Source organism: Petaurus breviceps, unplaced genomic scaffold (assembly GCF_028583685.1).
Source record: "Petaurus breviceps papuanus isolate PSGF00001 unplaced genomic scaffold, PetGlider_PUasm1.0 90721, whole genome shotgun sequence".
In the NCBI taxonomy this organism is placed as follows: Eukaryota; Metazoa; Chordata; class Mammalia; order Diprotodontia; family Petauridae; genus Petaurus; species Petaurus breviceps.
Genome location: NW_027187322.1, coordinates 1,871,153 through 1,884,852, shown reverse-complemented (window position 1 = coordinate 1,884,852; position 13,700 = coordinate 1,871,153). Strand labels below are relative to the sequence as shown.

The window sequence follows — 13,700 nt, the reverse complement described above, 5'->3', positions numbered from 1 at the left end:
GGCTAGCAGGTGCTCCCTGGTCGAGCTCTGCCGGGAGGCCCGGGGCCGCCCCTCCAGGATCTGGCTTTCAGTTTCCCGTCCCTGCTCCCCATCTCTCGGCCGCTAGCTGCTTGGGGCCCAGCCCTGTGCCCATACTAGGTCCTGATCCAGGCTCTTGAAGGGCTTGGGGAAGGAGGGGGACTGGCTTTGCCTCCGCCCCCTCCCCTGGGACAGGCTCTCCCTCCCGGCCTATTTCCTGTCAGCTTGGGGCGGGGCTGCACTGGGGCTGGGGCAGGAGGGGTCGTGGCCGAGGTGGGGGGGCGGGAATCGGTCCCCCCACCTCCCCCACCAGGCTTAGATCTCCCAGTCTAAACCTCCGCAACCCCGGGGGCTGGGGCTGAGGGGCATGTCCAACCCAGGCACCGCCTCCTAGAGGGCCAATAGGAAGAAGCCCGGCCCCACTAAGCCCACTTGAGGGGAGGGGCGGGTCCTGGGGCAGGGGAGCCCCGGGAGCGGTTCTGAGCTCCCAGAGTGCAGGCGGGCAGCTGATCTGGGCGCGCCCTCCGGGACCGGGGAGGAAGGAGGAGAGGCGGTGGGGAAAGGGAGGTTTGGGGCAGGTGGTTTCGTTGTGAGTACGTTGGAACCCCAAACGGCCGGAAACCATTTAACGGTTTCCCCAGCCCCCAATCTCACGGCCTGCAGCCAGCAGCCCTTCTCATCCAGGCTACCCCCCCCCCCATCTCTACCCCCTTCCCCAGGACCCAGGCGTCCGAGGCGTTCTTATCGAGGCCTCCTCCTCTTCAGGCTGACCTTTCCCATCAGTACCCACCATCATCTCTAGGATGCCCCCCCCCCGGGATTCAGGCGGTCTGGGTCCCCAGTTTTCCATCATCAGTGCCCACCACCATCTCCAGGCTCTTTCTTATTGATTCTCCTGCCAAAGCCCCCAGTAACTCCCACCGGTGCCCCACAATCACCTCCAGGCTAGCATCCCTTCGTGGACCAAGACTCCCAGGGCCTCCACTCCCCCATCAACAAACTGTCCCCTTCTCTTCCCTCCAGGAGTCCAGGCACCTAGGGTCCCCAGTTCACCCTCAATAGCCCCCACTCCCGCAGGAAGCCAGAGTCAGGGTGCAGGGAGGGGGAGCCCCGTGGGAACTGTGTTTGTTTCGAGAACAGGAACCGGGCCGGTCCGGGGTGTGGTGCCCCCCCTTACCGCAGCCTCTTCCTGTCCCTCCCCCAGTTTCCTCCCGCTCAACCCCAGGCCAGGGGGGATGGGGGGGCTTCTCCAGCCTCAGCAAGGGCACCGACCCCTGTCCCCAACCCAGGGGTGCAACCTTGGAACCTGGCATTTCCAGTCTACCTCTGTTACCCCCCTCCCTTCCGCCCCACGTGGGGGTCCCAAGCCTCTCGGCAGGGGATGGGTTAAGTATCCTGCAGCGCCCCGCGTGTGCCAGGCGGGTGAGTGGCATCGGGCACAGGCGGCAAGGCCGGGGGAGGGCGGGGGGGGGGGAGCCAGAGGGGGGGGGATTGAGGGGAGGAGGCTGCAGAGGGAGGGGGCGGGGAGGAGGAGATGCCGGGGAGAGGGAACGCATTGGGGAAGGAGTCAGGGACGTCGGTGGTCCAGAGACTGAGGCACAGCCCAAGAGAGACCGGGGACAGACGGAGCGGAACCTCGGAGCTGCCGGAGAAGGGGGGGGGGCAGGAGGTTAGAGAAGGTGCAGCAGAGGAGAGAAGAGAGGGGGGACGAGGACGCAACCAAGAGCGACAGGAGGACGGGGAGGAGTGGGGGCGGGGGGGGGGGGGAGGAAGGGGAGAAAGGCTCCCCTGCCTCTAGCCCCCCTGGGAGCAGAAGCCTGCAGGGGGCAGTCACTGGACCCCAGCAGAGCCCAGGGTAAGTGGTCGATCTTCCACCAGGGGGCAGTGGAGGTGGGGTGTGGGGTGTCGAAGGTGGGCTGCTGTAGGACTCCCCTTTCCACCTGGGACCCACCCTGGTCCTGGCATGTGGGAGGGTGGAGGGCAGGGAGCATCACAGGAGAAAGATCAGGGAGAAGGGGCCCAGAAAGGGGAGGGGCTCTGGCTTCTAGACTTGGATTTGGGGTAGGAAGGGACCTTAGGGCTTGTCTGGTCCCACTCACCTTAGGGAGCCAGAGCTCCAAGCCCAGGGAGAGGGTAGAGCAAAGGAAGGGGAAGGAAAGGGACAGGTTCTCAAGGGCAGGAGAGGGAGGGTGTGTCACCTGAAGAACAGTGGGCAGGGGCCTTGGGTTAGATGGGAGGGGTCTTTCAGGCTGAGGAGAAGAAGACAAGTCCAGGGATGGGGGCCCATGAGCCATGCTCCTGTAGGTGTGAGAATGTGACAGTGTGAGTATGTGTGAGTATGTGTGTGTGCCAAGCACAGTGGTCAATTGTGTATTGTGAGTTGTGGGAGAATGAGGTCCACGGTGTTCCCAGAGTGCTGTGACCTAGTCTCTGTGGGCGCGGGTGTCCTGTGTGTGTACAGGTGTCCAGAAGCATGCCAGTGTGACTCCTTGCTGAGGCCACAGGGCAGGGATGGCTATTAGGGTAGTTACCGGGCCTTGGGGCTGGGGTGAGGCCACCTGGCTTCTTAATAGTCCGAATGGCCTGGAGAAAGGGATCAGATCCTAAGATCCTAGATCGAAGGGGCCTGGGAGACCACTGAGGTACATACCCCTCATTTTACAGCCAGCTGAGGTAGAGTTTGGGAGTCTGGCCCAAGGTCACCCAGATAGGAAGGGGAAGAGATGAGATTCGAACTCAGATCCTCCAGATTACCAAGTTCATGGTAATTTTTTTCTGCCCCACACAGCCTTCTCAGGTGGAGGCAAGGGAGGCTGGAGCAGTCTGAGCCTGTGGATTTGGAACATCTGCCCCTCTCCCTCCCCTCAATGTCCTGTCTGGGGGCTCTTGAGCCCTTCCTCTCTCCTGGCCTCAGTTTACTCCTCCATAAAATAAGGAGGTGGGGTTAGGTGCTCATAAGACCCTAGCATCTTCTGGTCCTTGAAGGGCTGGATGCCTGAGTTGGGAGGGGAGGTGGGATGGCATGAAAGCCTAGGACTTGGGAAATTGGCTGACTGGAGGGGAAGGGGGAGAATTCTGGAGATCTGGGCTCCCTCTCATTTTGCCTTGATCCCGTCTTTCCTCTGCTTGTGTTCTGGGCCAGCAGGGATATTGGGAGCCTGGGTGACTCTGATAGAGCCTACCTTTTCTAGAGCTCTTGGCATGGAGAGGAGAGTGAGGGGAGGCTCACCAAACCTTCTACTCCTCTGGGACACTTGGGGAAAGGGAGTCACTGGTTGGACCTAGGGAGGGGAGTAGGGCTCCAGAGGATGGGCTGCCAGGGTTTCAGAGAGGGCAAAAACCCTTAGGGGTACAGTGGGCTTGAGATCAGGCCCCAGCTCATCCTTCCCAGGCTCTGGGCCTCCCTCCCACTGACTCATCTGTCCCAGGCCCAGGAATGTGTCTCTCCACTCCCTCAGCAGGGCAGGCCCCTGGGGGCTCTCTCCAAACCATTGTCTCTAGGCTTCAGGCCTGGGGAGGCCTGGGTTCCTTTTCTCCCTCTCTCTGCTTCCCCCCCCCCTCCCACCCACTGGGGGAGAAATTCCTCTAAGGCTCCTTCAGGCTCCCTGTTCCCAAAATAACCCTGCGGGGGCAGGGAGGCTGAGGAGCTTTGGAAGCCTGGGGGGGGGGAGGGGCTGTTCTGGGGCTGGGGGAGGCTGCAGGTGCCTTCTGGGGATAGGAGGAAGCCCTGACCCCTCCTTCTGCTGTCCGATGCTGTACTTGGATGCAGGGATCCTAGAACAGTCCTGCTGCTTGGGTCCTTGGTGGATCTGGGCCTCTCTGGACAGGGCCTCCATCCCCATTCCCAGTCCCAGCCCCACGGACCCATGGCCCCCCATCCCCCTGCTCCTGGCCCGGAAGCCTCAGTAGGGAACATTTCTCCAGCAGAAGGTTACACAATCCCTGGGTCACAGACCGTTCAGCAAAACTGCCTGAAGGAGGGGGAATCCTGGTCCCCCATAGCTGGGGAGGGTGAGATAGCAGGGGGCGGGTCCTCTCTTCCCACCCTGTGCCTGTCTGCAGGGAAGCTCTTCCCCAGAGGGAGCTGCCTGCTCAGTATTATTTTTCTCCCTTCTTGGGGTGCAGGGGCCGTGGGTCTGAGTCAAGTGTTCAAGTCTTCCTGGGGACACTGCGAGGACCCTGGGCCTCGACATGTCGGGGACACTGGATCTTGAGAAAGGCTGTACGGTGGAGGAGCTGCTGCGGGGCTGCATCGAGGCTTTTGGTGAGTCGGGAGAAACAGGTACCCCAAGTCCTTCAGCGAGCCCCGCTCCCGGCTTGCTTGCAACTGCCCCTGCTGCTTTCCAGAACCAATGGACTCCCCAAAGCTGGACTGGCCCAGAGCCCTTGGCTTAGTGGGATAGGGGACAGATGGATGAGGAGGAGATTAGGCCGGACTAGCGAGCTGTAAAAACTGGCTCCCTACGTGACCTTCCGGGGTTCATTTCATTTCCCTGGGCCTCAGTTTCTCCATCTTGTCAAGTGAGGGTGTTAGCTGCAATGATCTCTAGAACCCCTCTTAGCCCCGACTGTCTGCGATCTTAGGAGAGAAAGGTCCAGAGGCTACTTAGTTTACTGGGGGATCCCCTCTCCCCACTCGTGTTGTTTGGACAACTATCTGTGCTCCCGGGGCTCCAGGAAGTCTCTGTCTCTTCTCACGGGGACTGTTTCCGGCTGATGGGGACCGCTTATCTGGGGGGAGGCAAGGGGCGGGGGGTTATCCTCCCTCGCTCCTCCTCTCTCCTCGCCCTCAGGAAATGGCCTCTGGATTCCTGACCCCGCTGGAACCCAGGCTCCTTCCGCTCCAGCTGGGGCTCTCCCTTTCCTCCCTAACCCTGGAGGTCCTGGGGGGCGGGTGGTGGTGGCTGAGCTTGGCCCCCCCAAAGACCGGGCGTGGTCGCCAAGCCGCACCCGCAGACAGGTCCCCGGGTCAGCAGGGCGGGGTCGGGTCGGTCCTCGGAGGGACTCCAAGAAGGAGGGGGGCAGTAAGCCAATTCACCACCCTTACTCCCCCTCCGCAGATGACTCCGGGAAGGTGAGGGACCCCCAGCTGGTGCGTATGTTTCTTATGATGCATCCGTGGTACATCCCGTCCTCCCAACTGGCTGCTAAGCTGCTCCACATATATCCTTCCCTCGAACCCCGGCCCCCACATTCCCCCCGCCTCCCTTTGCCTTTTCCTCGAAACCAGTCTCTCGCTCTCTCCCCCGAACAACCCCGTCCTCTGACCTTGCTAGGGGGAGCGGAGGGGTAGCGGACTGGGAGACAGGCCCTGGGCTCCATCTCTGGCTCTGCTGAGAGTGGCCCTGGGAAAGTCCCTTCCCTTCAGCTTGCCTTCAGCTTGACTGTTTTCTCTTCTGTCACACAAGCGTAGGAGGACATGGTCTGAGGTTTTCCTCCTGCCCTGTCCTGACAGTCCATGGACCCAGCCCTGACGTTCCCCATTCTCCATTCTAAGGTCCTTTCCAACTTTGACGTTCCCTGTTCTCTGTTCTAAGGTTCCGACTAGCCCTAAGTCCTAGGATTCCATGATCTCCCCAGATACCAGATCCCAGGAGTCTTGGCCCCATCCTTCCCTTCCATTTAGAGCCTGGATGTGTCGTCCCTAGCCTAATAAGGAAGCATATACCAGGGATGTGAGCAGGGGTCAGGCATAGAGAAACAAATCGGAAGATTGCAAATTGGGCCTTCTTGGCTCGCCATCCTCACAGAACACTCATCGAACCTCGATGGGCCTCAGTTTCCTCATCAGTAAAATAAGGGATTGGACTAGATGGCCTCTGAAATTCCTTCTTACTCTTAAGGTTGCGATCCCATGAACTCAGGCGTCCTGCCCGCAGCCTTCCCCTCCTGGCCCTCAATTTTCCTTGACCTCCCCCTTCACCTACCAACAATCCCGGAAGGACAATTCCAACTCGCTGCAAGTGAAGACCTGCCACCTGGTCCGGTGAGTGCCACCTAGGGGCCTCTAGTCCAAGCAAGCTCCTAGGGTTCCTATCCCATACCTTCCAATAGACTGGCAATCGAGCGAACACACTGTAGACTACAACTCCCATCAATCCTTGGGACAACCGCCACTCAGGCTGATGGGCCCTTTGACTCGAGGATGACGGGAACTGTAGTTCTCTGAGGTCTTTCTGGAGGGACTGGATCAGACGGGTCACCCAGAGACCTGCCTACCTGGGAGGGGAAGGGAATCAAGATCGCCCTGCTCTGTTCCAGGTACTGGATCTCGGCCTTCCCCGCCGAGTTTGATTTGAATCCAGAGCTGGCAGAGCAGATTAAGGAGTTGAAGTCTCTCCTGGACCGAGAGGGGAACCGACGGCACAGCAGCCTCATTGACATCGAGAGTGTGTACGTGTCTGGGTCTAAGCACGAGTGGCTGGGGGCCTGGGGGTGGGCGTGCGCTCACGGAAGGCGGAGGCCTTCGGGATGGAGTCCGGATGCTGACATCCAGCCTCTGGTCATTGCCCCTCAGCCCCACATACAAATGGAAACGCCAGGTGACCCAGCGGAACCCAGTGGGTCAGAAGAAACGAAAAATGTCGCTGCTGTTTGACCACTTGGAGCCCCTGGAGCTGGCGGAGCATCTCACCTACCTGGAGTATCGCTCCTTCCGCAAGATCTTGGTGCGGGCGGGGATGCCAGGCAGGGGGAGGTGGGGAACTGGCACAAAGACGGTCAGCAAGGAGGAGTGTCTGTGTCAGAGGCTGCAGCTGACGGATCAGGGTACCAGGGGTGGAAGTCACAGCAGATAGTGTGTGTGTGTGTGTGTGTGTGTGTGCGCGCGCGCGCGCGGGCGCCGAGGGAGCTTGCCGAAGCCTCAGGGCCTTGGAGGGTCTGCAGCTGGACAGAGGGTACAGGCAGAGTGGACCCAGAACCAGGCAGCAGTTTGATGACCCTCGAATGGGCAGCTGCCAGTGGGGCAGGGACTTCTGACCAGGCCAAAGAAAGAAGATGTAGAAGCCAGGTGAGGGTAGGCCTGGTGGGAGAAGAACTCAGCTGCTCCCTCCTCATTCTCCAGTTCCAGGACTACCACAGCTTCGTGACTCATGGCTGCACGGTGGACAACCCTGTCTTGGAGCGCTTCATCTCCCTTTTCAATAGCGTCTCCCAGTGGGTGCAGCTTATGGTGCTGAGCAAGCCCACAGCCCCCCAGCGGGCCCAGGTCATCACCCACTTCATCCACGTGGCTGAGGTGCTGATCCACATCCCCTGCCCACTCTGTTTCCCTTTCCTTGACTTCCTTCTTTCCCAATCCCCACCCCTACCCCTGAGCCCCTTGGACTGACAAATTAACCTCTAGGAAATGCATCAGGGTTTGGGGGAGAATCCACAACTCTACCCCACCCCGTCCCCCTTCCAATCCCTGCCCTTCCCTCTACTGAGTGAGCTTCGAGGGCCCTCTGTGTCATGCCTAAAGCTCACACCACACCTTTCTTCTGTGTGCGCACTTTCCCATTCTTCCTTCTATCTGTCCTCTTGTATCTGCCTGTGTCCATGTACCTTTTGTTTATCCCACCATCCCGTTGCCTTTCTATTTCTGCATCCTTCTCTCCATCTGCCCATCCCACCTTCTGTTTGTCCATCCATTCATCATCCATTGATGTATTTGCTTGTCTGTTCTTTTTGTCCCATCCATCTGCCTATTTACCTACACGTTCTGCCCATCTCTATCCATCCATATGTCCATACGTCCAACCGTGCATCTGTCTCTCCATCTGTCCATTCGTCCACTTGCCTGTCTGCCTGTCTGTTTTTCTGGCTCTTTGTCCATTCTTTTGTCTTTCTTTGTCTCAATCTTCCTTGCTTTCCTGCCTCGTGGTCCTCTGGTCTCTCTCTCTCGTCTGCTCACCCCATCCTGGCCTGGGGCCCACAGAAGCTGCTTCAGCTGCAGAACTTCAACACACTCATGGCTGTGGTCGGGGGCCTGAGCCACAGCTCCATCTCCCGTCTCAAAGAGACACACAGCCATGTCAGCCCAGACTCTGTCAAGGTATGGGTTGGGGGGAAGGGGGGGAGGAGCAGGATGTGGGGGGATGGGTGGGAAGACTTCTACCTCTGATCTCTCTGCCTGGGGACCCAGGGTCCCTCCTTCCAGGCTCAGCTTTGGGGAATGTTTGAGGGCAGACAGAAGGTGCATCAGACTTTGAGTCCTTGACCTCTGAACAGACTGATTGTGCTGATCATGAGTGGGTTTCTAGGGCCTGAGTCTTCTGGTGCTGTGACTTCTGACCCTTGATCCCCCCAGCTCTGGGAAAGTCTAACAGAGCTGGTAACAGCCACTGGCAACTACAGCAACTATCGCCGCCGGCTGGCAGCCTGCGTGGGCTTCCGATTCCCCATTCTGGGTGTGCACCTCAAGGACTTGGTGGCCATACAATTGGCCCTTCCTGACTGGCTGGATGCTGCTCACACTCGGCTCAACGGGGCCAAGATGCGCCAGCTCTTTGCCATCCTGGAGGAGCTGGCCATGGTGACCAGCCTTCGACCACCCATACAGGCCAACCCAGACCTGCTGACCTTGCTCACGGTGAGTGCCCACTGCACCCTGTGCTTTGGGTAGGCCATTAGGCACAGAGCTTGGAGGCTCATTCTGGGCCAGCTTCTGACCCGAACCCTGCTCTGGATTGGGCTGATTGGATCTGGGCCACAGCTGGTCCCAGGAAGGTGACTGGTCTAATGCCTTCCAGGTGTCTCTGGATCAGTACCAGACTGAGGATGAGTTGTACCAGCTGTCCCTGCAGAGAGAGCCCCGTTCAAAGTCCTCGGTGAGCCAGGCCCTGGTCCTGCAGCAGTGACCCTCCCTCTCCTCCTTTGAACTTGGTCCTTCTTGGACCCTTGGCTCTCTGCCATGACCCTTAGGCAGCCCTCAACCCTGTTTGTCCTCGCCTTTAACCTGAGCTGGTGACTGTTCCTGCAGCCGACTAGCCCGACAACCTGTGCTCCGCCCCCACGGCCCCCTGTCCTGGAGGAGTGGACTGCAGCTGCCAAGCCTAAATTGGACCAGACACTGGTGATAGAGCACATTGAGAAGATGGTGGAGGTGAGGCCCGGCCGCTCCCAGTATCCCTGGAGCCCCTCCCGAGGTTGGGAGGTGACTGTGTCCAATCTAGAAGTGGGATGTTTAGGTAACAGCTTAGCTGTCCTCAGGAATCTGAAGGATTCTTTGGCCAAAGAGGAGTGCTTAGATTTATTCCTCTTGGCCCCCCAGGGCAGAGCTGGGAGAAGTTGCAGAAAGGCAAATTTCTTTCCATTATTTTTTTCCAATGAACAAAAATCTATTTTCTCTTCCTCCCACCTCCCCCACCACCCCACCCCTGCCTTGGGGAAAAAGAAAAACAAAGCCCTTGTATGAAATATGCATAATCAAGCAAAACAAATTCCTGAATTGGCCCTCCAAAAAAGATAATTATTCTGAGTCCTGAGCGCATCACCCAGGGGCAGACAGACCCTATAAGGAAAAGCTGCCAGATAATTAGGACTGTCTAAAAGGCTATCTCAAAAGGTAGTGAGCCCCCCATTCCTAGAAGTCTGCAAATAGGAACTAGATGGACAAGTTGTTGGGGATATTTTATAGGAGATATTGACTTGAGTCCTTTCTAACTCTGAGCTTCTGAGACCCTGAAAGTGGCCCCTCTGGGGTAGCAGGGACAGGAAGGACACCCAGTATCCTCTCCCACATTGATCTATCTGGGCTCTACCCTGGTTTGGAAGTCCTGCCATTAAGGTCATGGGGACTGTGGGGAGGACATTGAGCCCCCTCACACTAACCTGGGTAGCTGAGTCTCAAAGGTTTAGAGGGCCAGAATATGGGGGCCAGCTTGGAAAGAGAGGCTGACTATCCTCTGTGTCTCCCTGGGCACCCATCAGTCTGTGTTCCGGAACTTTGATGTGGATGGGGATGGCCACATCTCCCAGGAGGAATTCCAGATCATTCGAGGGAATTTCCCTTACCTCATCGCCTTCGGGGACCTCGACCAGAACCAGTGAGGCTGGGGCTGGGCCTGGGGCTGGGGGCTGGAAGCCAGCATTCATTCTCGAGCTTCTCTGAGTTTCTGTCTCCTCACACCTGTGAAATGGGGACAACTCCTGTTCCATGTGTGTTATTCATAGGGTTAGGGGGAGGATGAAGGGTGAGCAATGGTTATCATGAAGCTAATCATTTCCAAGGAGCCTGGGTGCCCCTACTTTGATGGGAATGTAGCTGATCCTTCCTAATCTGGGCTAGCAACGGAGGTGGAGGAACCAGGCTGAGTTAGCCATGGAATATCATTAGACATCTCCTTGTTCCCAAAGCTAACAGCCAGCAAAGTGTTGGCAAATGGCCGTCTTGTAGGCCTGGCTTTAATGATGGGAAAGAATGGTTTGTAATTAGCAGCATTTCTCTGCCTGCTAAAATCCTTGAGAACCAGTTTGTCCTCTTAAGTAGGTTAAACATTCCCCTTGTATTAGCATTCAGAGTCGGATTGTGGAACAAAGCTTTTTGTACCAGGGAAACCTAACTTTCCCAACTTCTGAGTTTGGCATTGGGGGAGATGGTTGGGAACAGGGTGCCCTCGGGGTGGCGGCTTCAGCTCTGGCTTCAGTTCTGACTCGGCCTCCTGACCTCTGATGCAGAGATGGCTGTATCAGTCGAGAGGAGATGGTCTCCTATTTCCTGAGATCCAGTTCCGTGCTGGGGGGCCGAATGGGCTTCGTCCACAATTTCCAGGAGAGTAGCTCCCTGAGGCCTGTTGCCTGCAGGCACTGCAAGGCCCTGGTGAGCCCCTTCCTCTTCCTCCTCCCCCTCCTGGCTTAGCTCCCTCCTCAGTTCCAGGCTCAGCCCACCCAACCCTTGGAAGTGGGTCAAGATGCAGCAGGTGAAGGAGAATGTGGAACAGTGCTGTGGGGATGCCAGTGGATATCCAAAGGGCTGTCCTGTGGAAGGGGGATTAATTAACCTTGTGTTTGGCCCTTGGGAGCAGGGACTGGTTGAGTGGGAATGTAAAGGCAAATGGAGGCCTGATGTCCAGAAGACTTTTTGGTTATTGGAATTGTCCCAGAGTCAACCAGCTGCCCAAGGAGGGAGTAGGTTCCCTTTCAGCAGAAACCCTCAAGTGTCAGGGACTCGATCCTGGGGTGCAGGGTGGTTTCTGGGGATAGAGAGAAGCAAAGAGAATCCGGGCTGGTGCCGGGCTGGGGAGGAGCTTGAATGCCAGGCTAAGGACTTTGACCTGTTTCAGATCCTGGGCATCTACAAACAAGGACTGAAGTGCCGAGGTGAGGGGAGGCCTGGAGAGGATGTGGGGGGGAGGGGGAGGAGATGAGGAGAGGACCTGCGTTGTGGGTGGAGGGACAGCTGTCCAAGAGGCTGAGGATGCCAGGAGGGTGGTGGAGGCCTGACGTGACCTGTAGGGGCATTGAGCCCGGCTTCTGCACGTCCTCTCCAACCTCCTTCCAGCTTGCGGAGTGACCTGCCACAAACAGTGCAGAGATCGGCTGTCAGTAGAATGCAGGCGCCGGGCCCAGAGCATGAGCATGGAGGGCCCACCTGCGCCTTCACCTGTACACACTCCCCTTCGAGCCTTTAGCTTTTCTTTGCCTCGCCCTGGCAGGCGAGGATCTCGGCCACCAGGTAGGAGGGGCCCTGGTTTTGTCTGGTTCTTAGGTGTCCAAGGAAGCAATCAAGGTCATCAGCTCAGGATTCATATTTTGTCAGGGAAGTGTTTCAATAGAGCAAAGAACTCTTATTTTGGTGGGGAAACGCATGAGAAAAAGACCTGCTTCTGATGGTAGCCAGCTACCATGCTTTGGGGTCAGAGAGTTCGAGGGTCTATCTGGAAGGGAGGGAAGGAAGGAAGACTCAACTTACAGGGTGTGCATGGGGTGGGATGGGGCAGAGCTCTTAATTTGTAAGGGGACAAGGGAGTGGGAGTTGGTTGGTAGGAGCCACTAGCCTTTGGATCCTTAAGCTCCTGTGGGAAGTGCCTGTCCCTCTCTGATAAGCCTCCTGGCCTCTGATACCCCACTGTCCCCAGACTGGGCCCCATCCTGTTTGCTTTAGTGATGGGAAGGATCTGGAAAGCCTCTCAATGGGCAAGGGGGAGGTACCACTGTGTCAATGAGAACCGGGCATCCTTGACTGTCCTCTTTTCTCCCTGGGCACTACCCTCAGCTCCAGAAATCCAAGAAGAGGGGGTCCAGTCTGTGGAAGATGGCGTGTTTGACATCCACTTATAACAGGTGTAGTCCTGGGGTCTTTTTATAGGGAGGTCCTTTGGGGGCAGGGACAAAGGATGGCAGTGAGTGGAGACTGGGACTTATTTGGGGGAGCCTCGATGGGGAAAGCCTTCAGAGGCCAGCTATTCTAACACCCCCTCCCCTCATGGAAGAACCATCCCAGCTTTGCTTGGAAGCCTCAGGTGAGAGGGAACTCCCTCCTTTCCAGAGCAGCCCCTCCGGCTGTTTGAAGCCCCCACTTGCCTGTTTGCAGGTTTCCTCTGGCTTCTCCTTTCTGCAGCAGCTGTTTCTGGGACATGGACCCACCCCTGCTACTGGAGGGGCACAGACCAGACCAGACCAGAGCCGTGGATCTGGGAGAGCTGGGGTCCCAGCTGGGGCTGCTGGGGGGGGGGAGCTGAAGATGGGGCAGGAGAAGGGCATGGGGCTGCAGGGAGCACCTAGGTTCTCCCAGGTTGTACAAACTCTTGTCAATATTCGTATTTTCCAAATGGAATAAAAAAAAGCCCAAGGCTGATGGGATCAGGTGTTTTACAGCTTAAGGTCTTGGACTCCTAAAACTGGAAACCTGTAGCATCTTAGAACCTCTGAGCCATGAGTACGTAGACTCGTAGAACCTGCGCCATATGGAGCCACTGCATCTGAAAACCCTACAGCCAGGAAACCCTCAGTATCATCTCAGAAGGAAAGCTTAGGAGCTATCCATTCCAGCCTCCCACTCATTGCTGGAATCCCCTCTAGTGTCCCAGACAGCAGGGGCCACCCATCAACATGCAGGGAGAGGAAGCCTGAGGGTGGGGGGAGGATATAGGGGATGCTTGGGCTCATGCCCCTGTATGCCCACTCAGGTGCTGTCCCAGGGCCTTGAGGCTGGGACACAGACCCCTCCAGGGTTTCCAGTCCTCTGGTTCTCCCCACCTTGTATACACACACACACACACACACACACACACACACACACACACACCACATACACACCCCAAAACTCCCTGGCCTTCACCTCCCAATGAAACTCAAGTGTCCTGTCCCCTGCCCTACAAGCCAGATAGAAGAAAAATGATTTCTAGAGGAAATGTGTATCGATCCAGGGTTCCTTGCCTCCGGCTCACCCCTGCCTCCCCCCTGGCTGCCCTGGGCAAAGATCCCAAAGGTTCAAGGGCTGGCATGTGAGGGTGCCCTGTGGAGCCCTAGGGATGGGGACTTGGTGGGGAGCTCATAATGGGGACAGGGTTGGAAGGGTGCTTTGGGGGTTCCTTCCCTTGAAGATAAGTATCCCCCTTTCCTCAGCCCCTGGGGGAATGTGCGGATGGGGGCAGGATTCCTCTTCTGGGCTGCCCCTGCAGACTTGGCAGGATTCTTCCTAAGTGGGAGGCATGGAGGCTTTTCCTGGGGGGGGTGAGGTGATAGAGGAGGATCCCAGA

At 57.6% G+C, this 13,700-nt stretch overlaps 1 protein-coding gene across 4 annotated transcripts; it reads left to right on the top strand.

Moving 5' to 3' along the window:
• The first annotated feature begins 496 nt into the window (after nt 1-496).
• RASGRP2 (RAS guanyl releasing protein 2) lies at nt 497-12,813 on the top strand. 4 transcript variants are annotated; one of them, XM_069066263.1, is made up of 17 exons: nt 497-1,440; nt 4,144-4,282; nt 5,079-5,181; nt 5,942-6,004; nt 6,280-6,411; nt 6,536-6,686; nt 7,082-7,255; nt 7,937-8,053; nt 8,309-8,590; nt 8,751-8,828; nt 8,981-9,103; nt 9,931-10,046; nt 10,678-10,819; nt 11,283-11,319; nt 11,501-11,674; nt 12,215-12,282; nt 12,533-12,813. In XM_069066263.1, exons 2-16 carry the CDS (start codon nt 4,210-4,212, stop codon nt 12,277-12,279), a joined length of 1,830 nt encoding a protein of 609 aa, XP_068922364.1. In that variant the 5' UTR covers nt 497-1,440; nt 4,144-4,209; the 3' UTR covers nt 12,280-12,282; nt 12,533-12,813. The 4 variants fall into 4 exon arrangements, with proteins under 4 accessions (XP_068922364.1, XP_068922365.1, XP_068922367.1 ...); XM_069066264.1 differs by lacking the exon at nt 497-1,440 and adding an exon at nt 1,567-1,873; XM_069066266.1 differs by lacking the exon at nt 497-1,440 and adding an exon at nt 2,215-2,956.
• The last annotated feature ends 887 nt before the right edge of the window (nt 12,814-13,700 follow it).

What these genes read in the sequence shown, in the direction of transcription:
- RASGRP2 (XM_069066263.1), top strand. Translation starts at nt 4,210, where the DNA reads ATGTCGGGGACACTGGATCTTGAGAAAGGCTGTACGGTGGAGGAGCTG. An exon ending in CTCATTGACATCGAGAGTGT is followed by an intron (nt 6,412 to 6,535) that starts GTACGTGTCTGG and finishes ATTGCCCCTCAG; the next exon opens with CCCCACATACAAATGGAAAC. An exon ending in ACTTCATCCACGTGGCTGAG is followed by an intron (nt 7,256 to 7,936) that starts GTGCTGATCCAC and finishes TGGGGCCCACAG; the next exon opens with AAGCTGCTTCAGCTGCAGAA.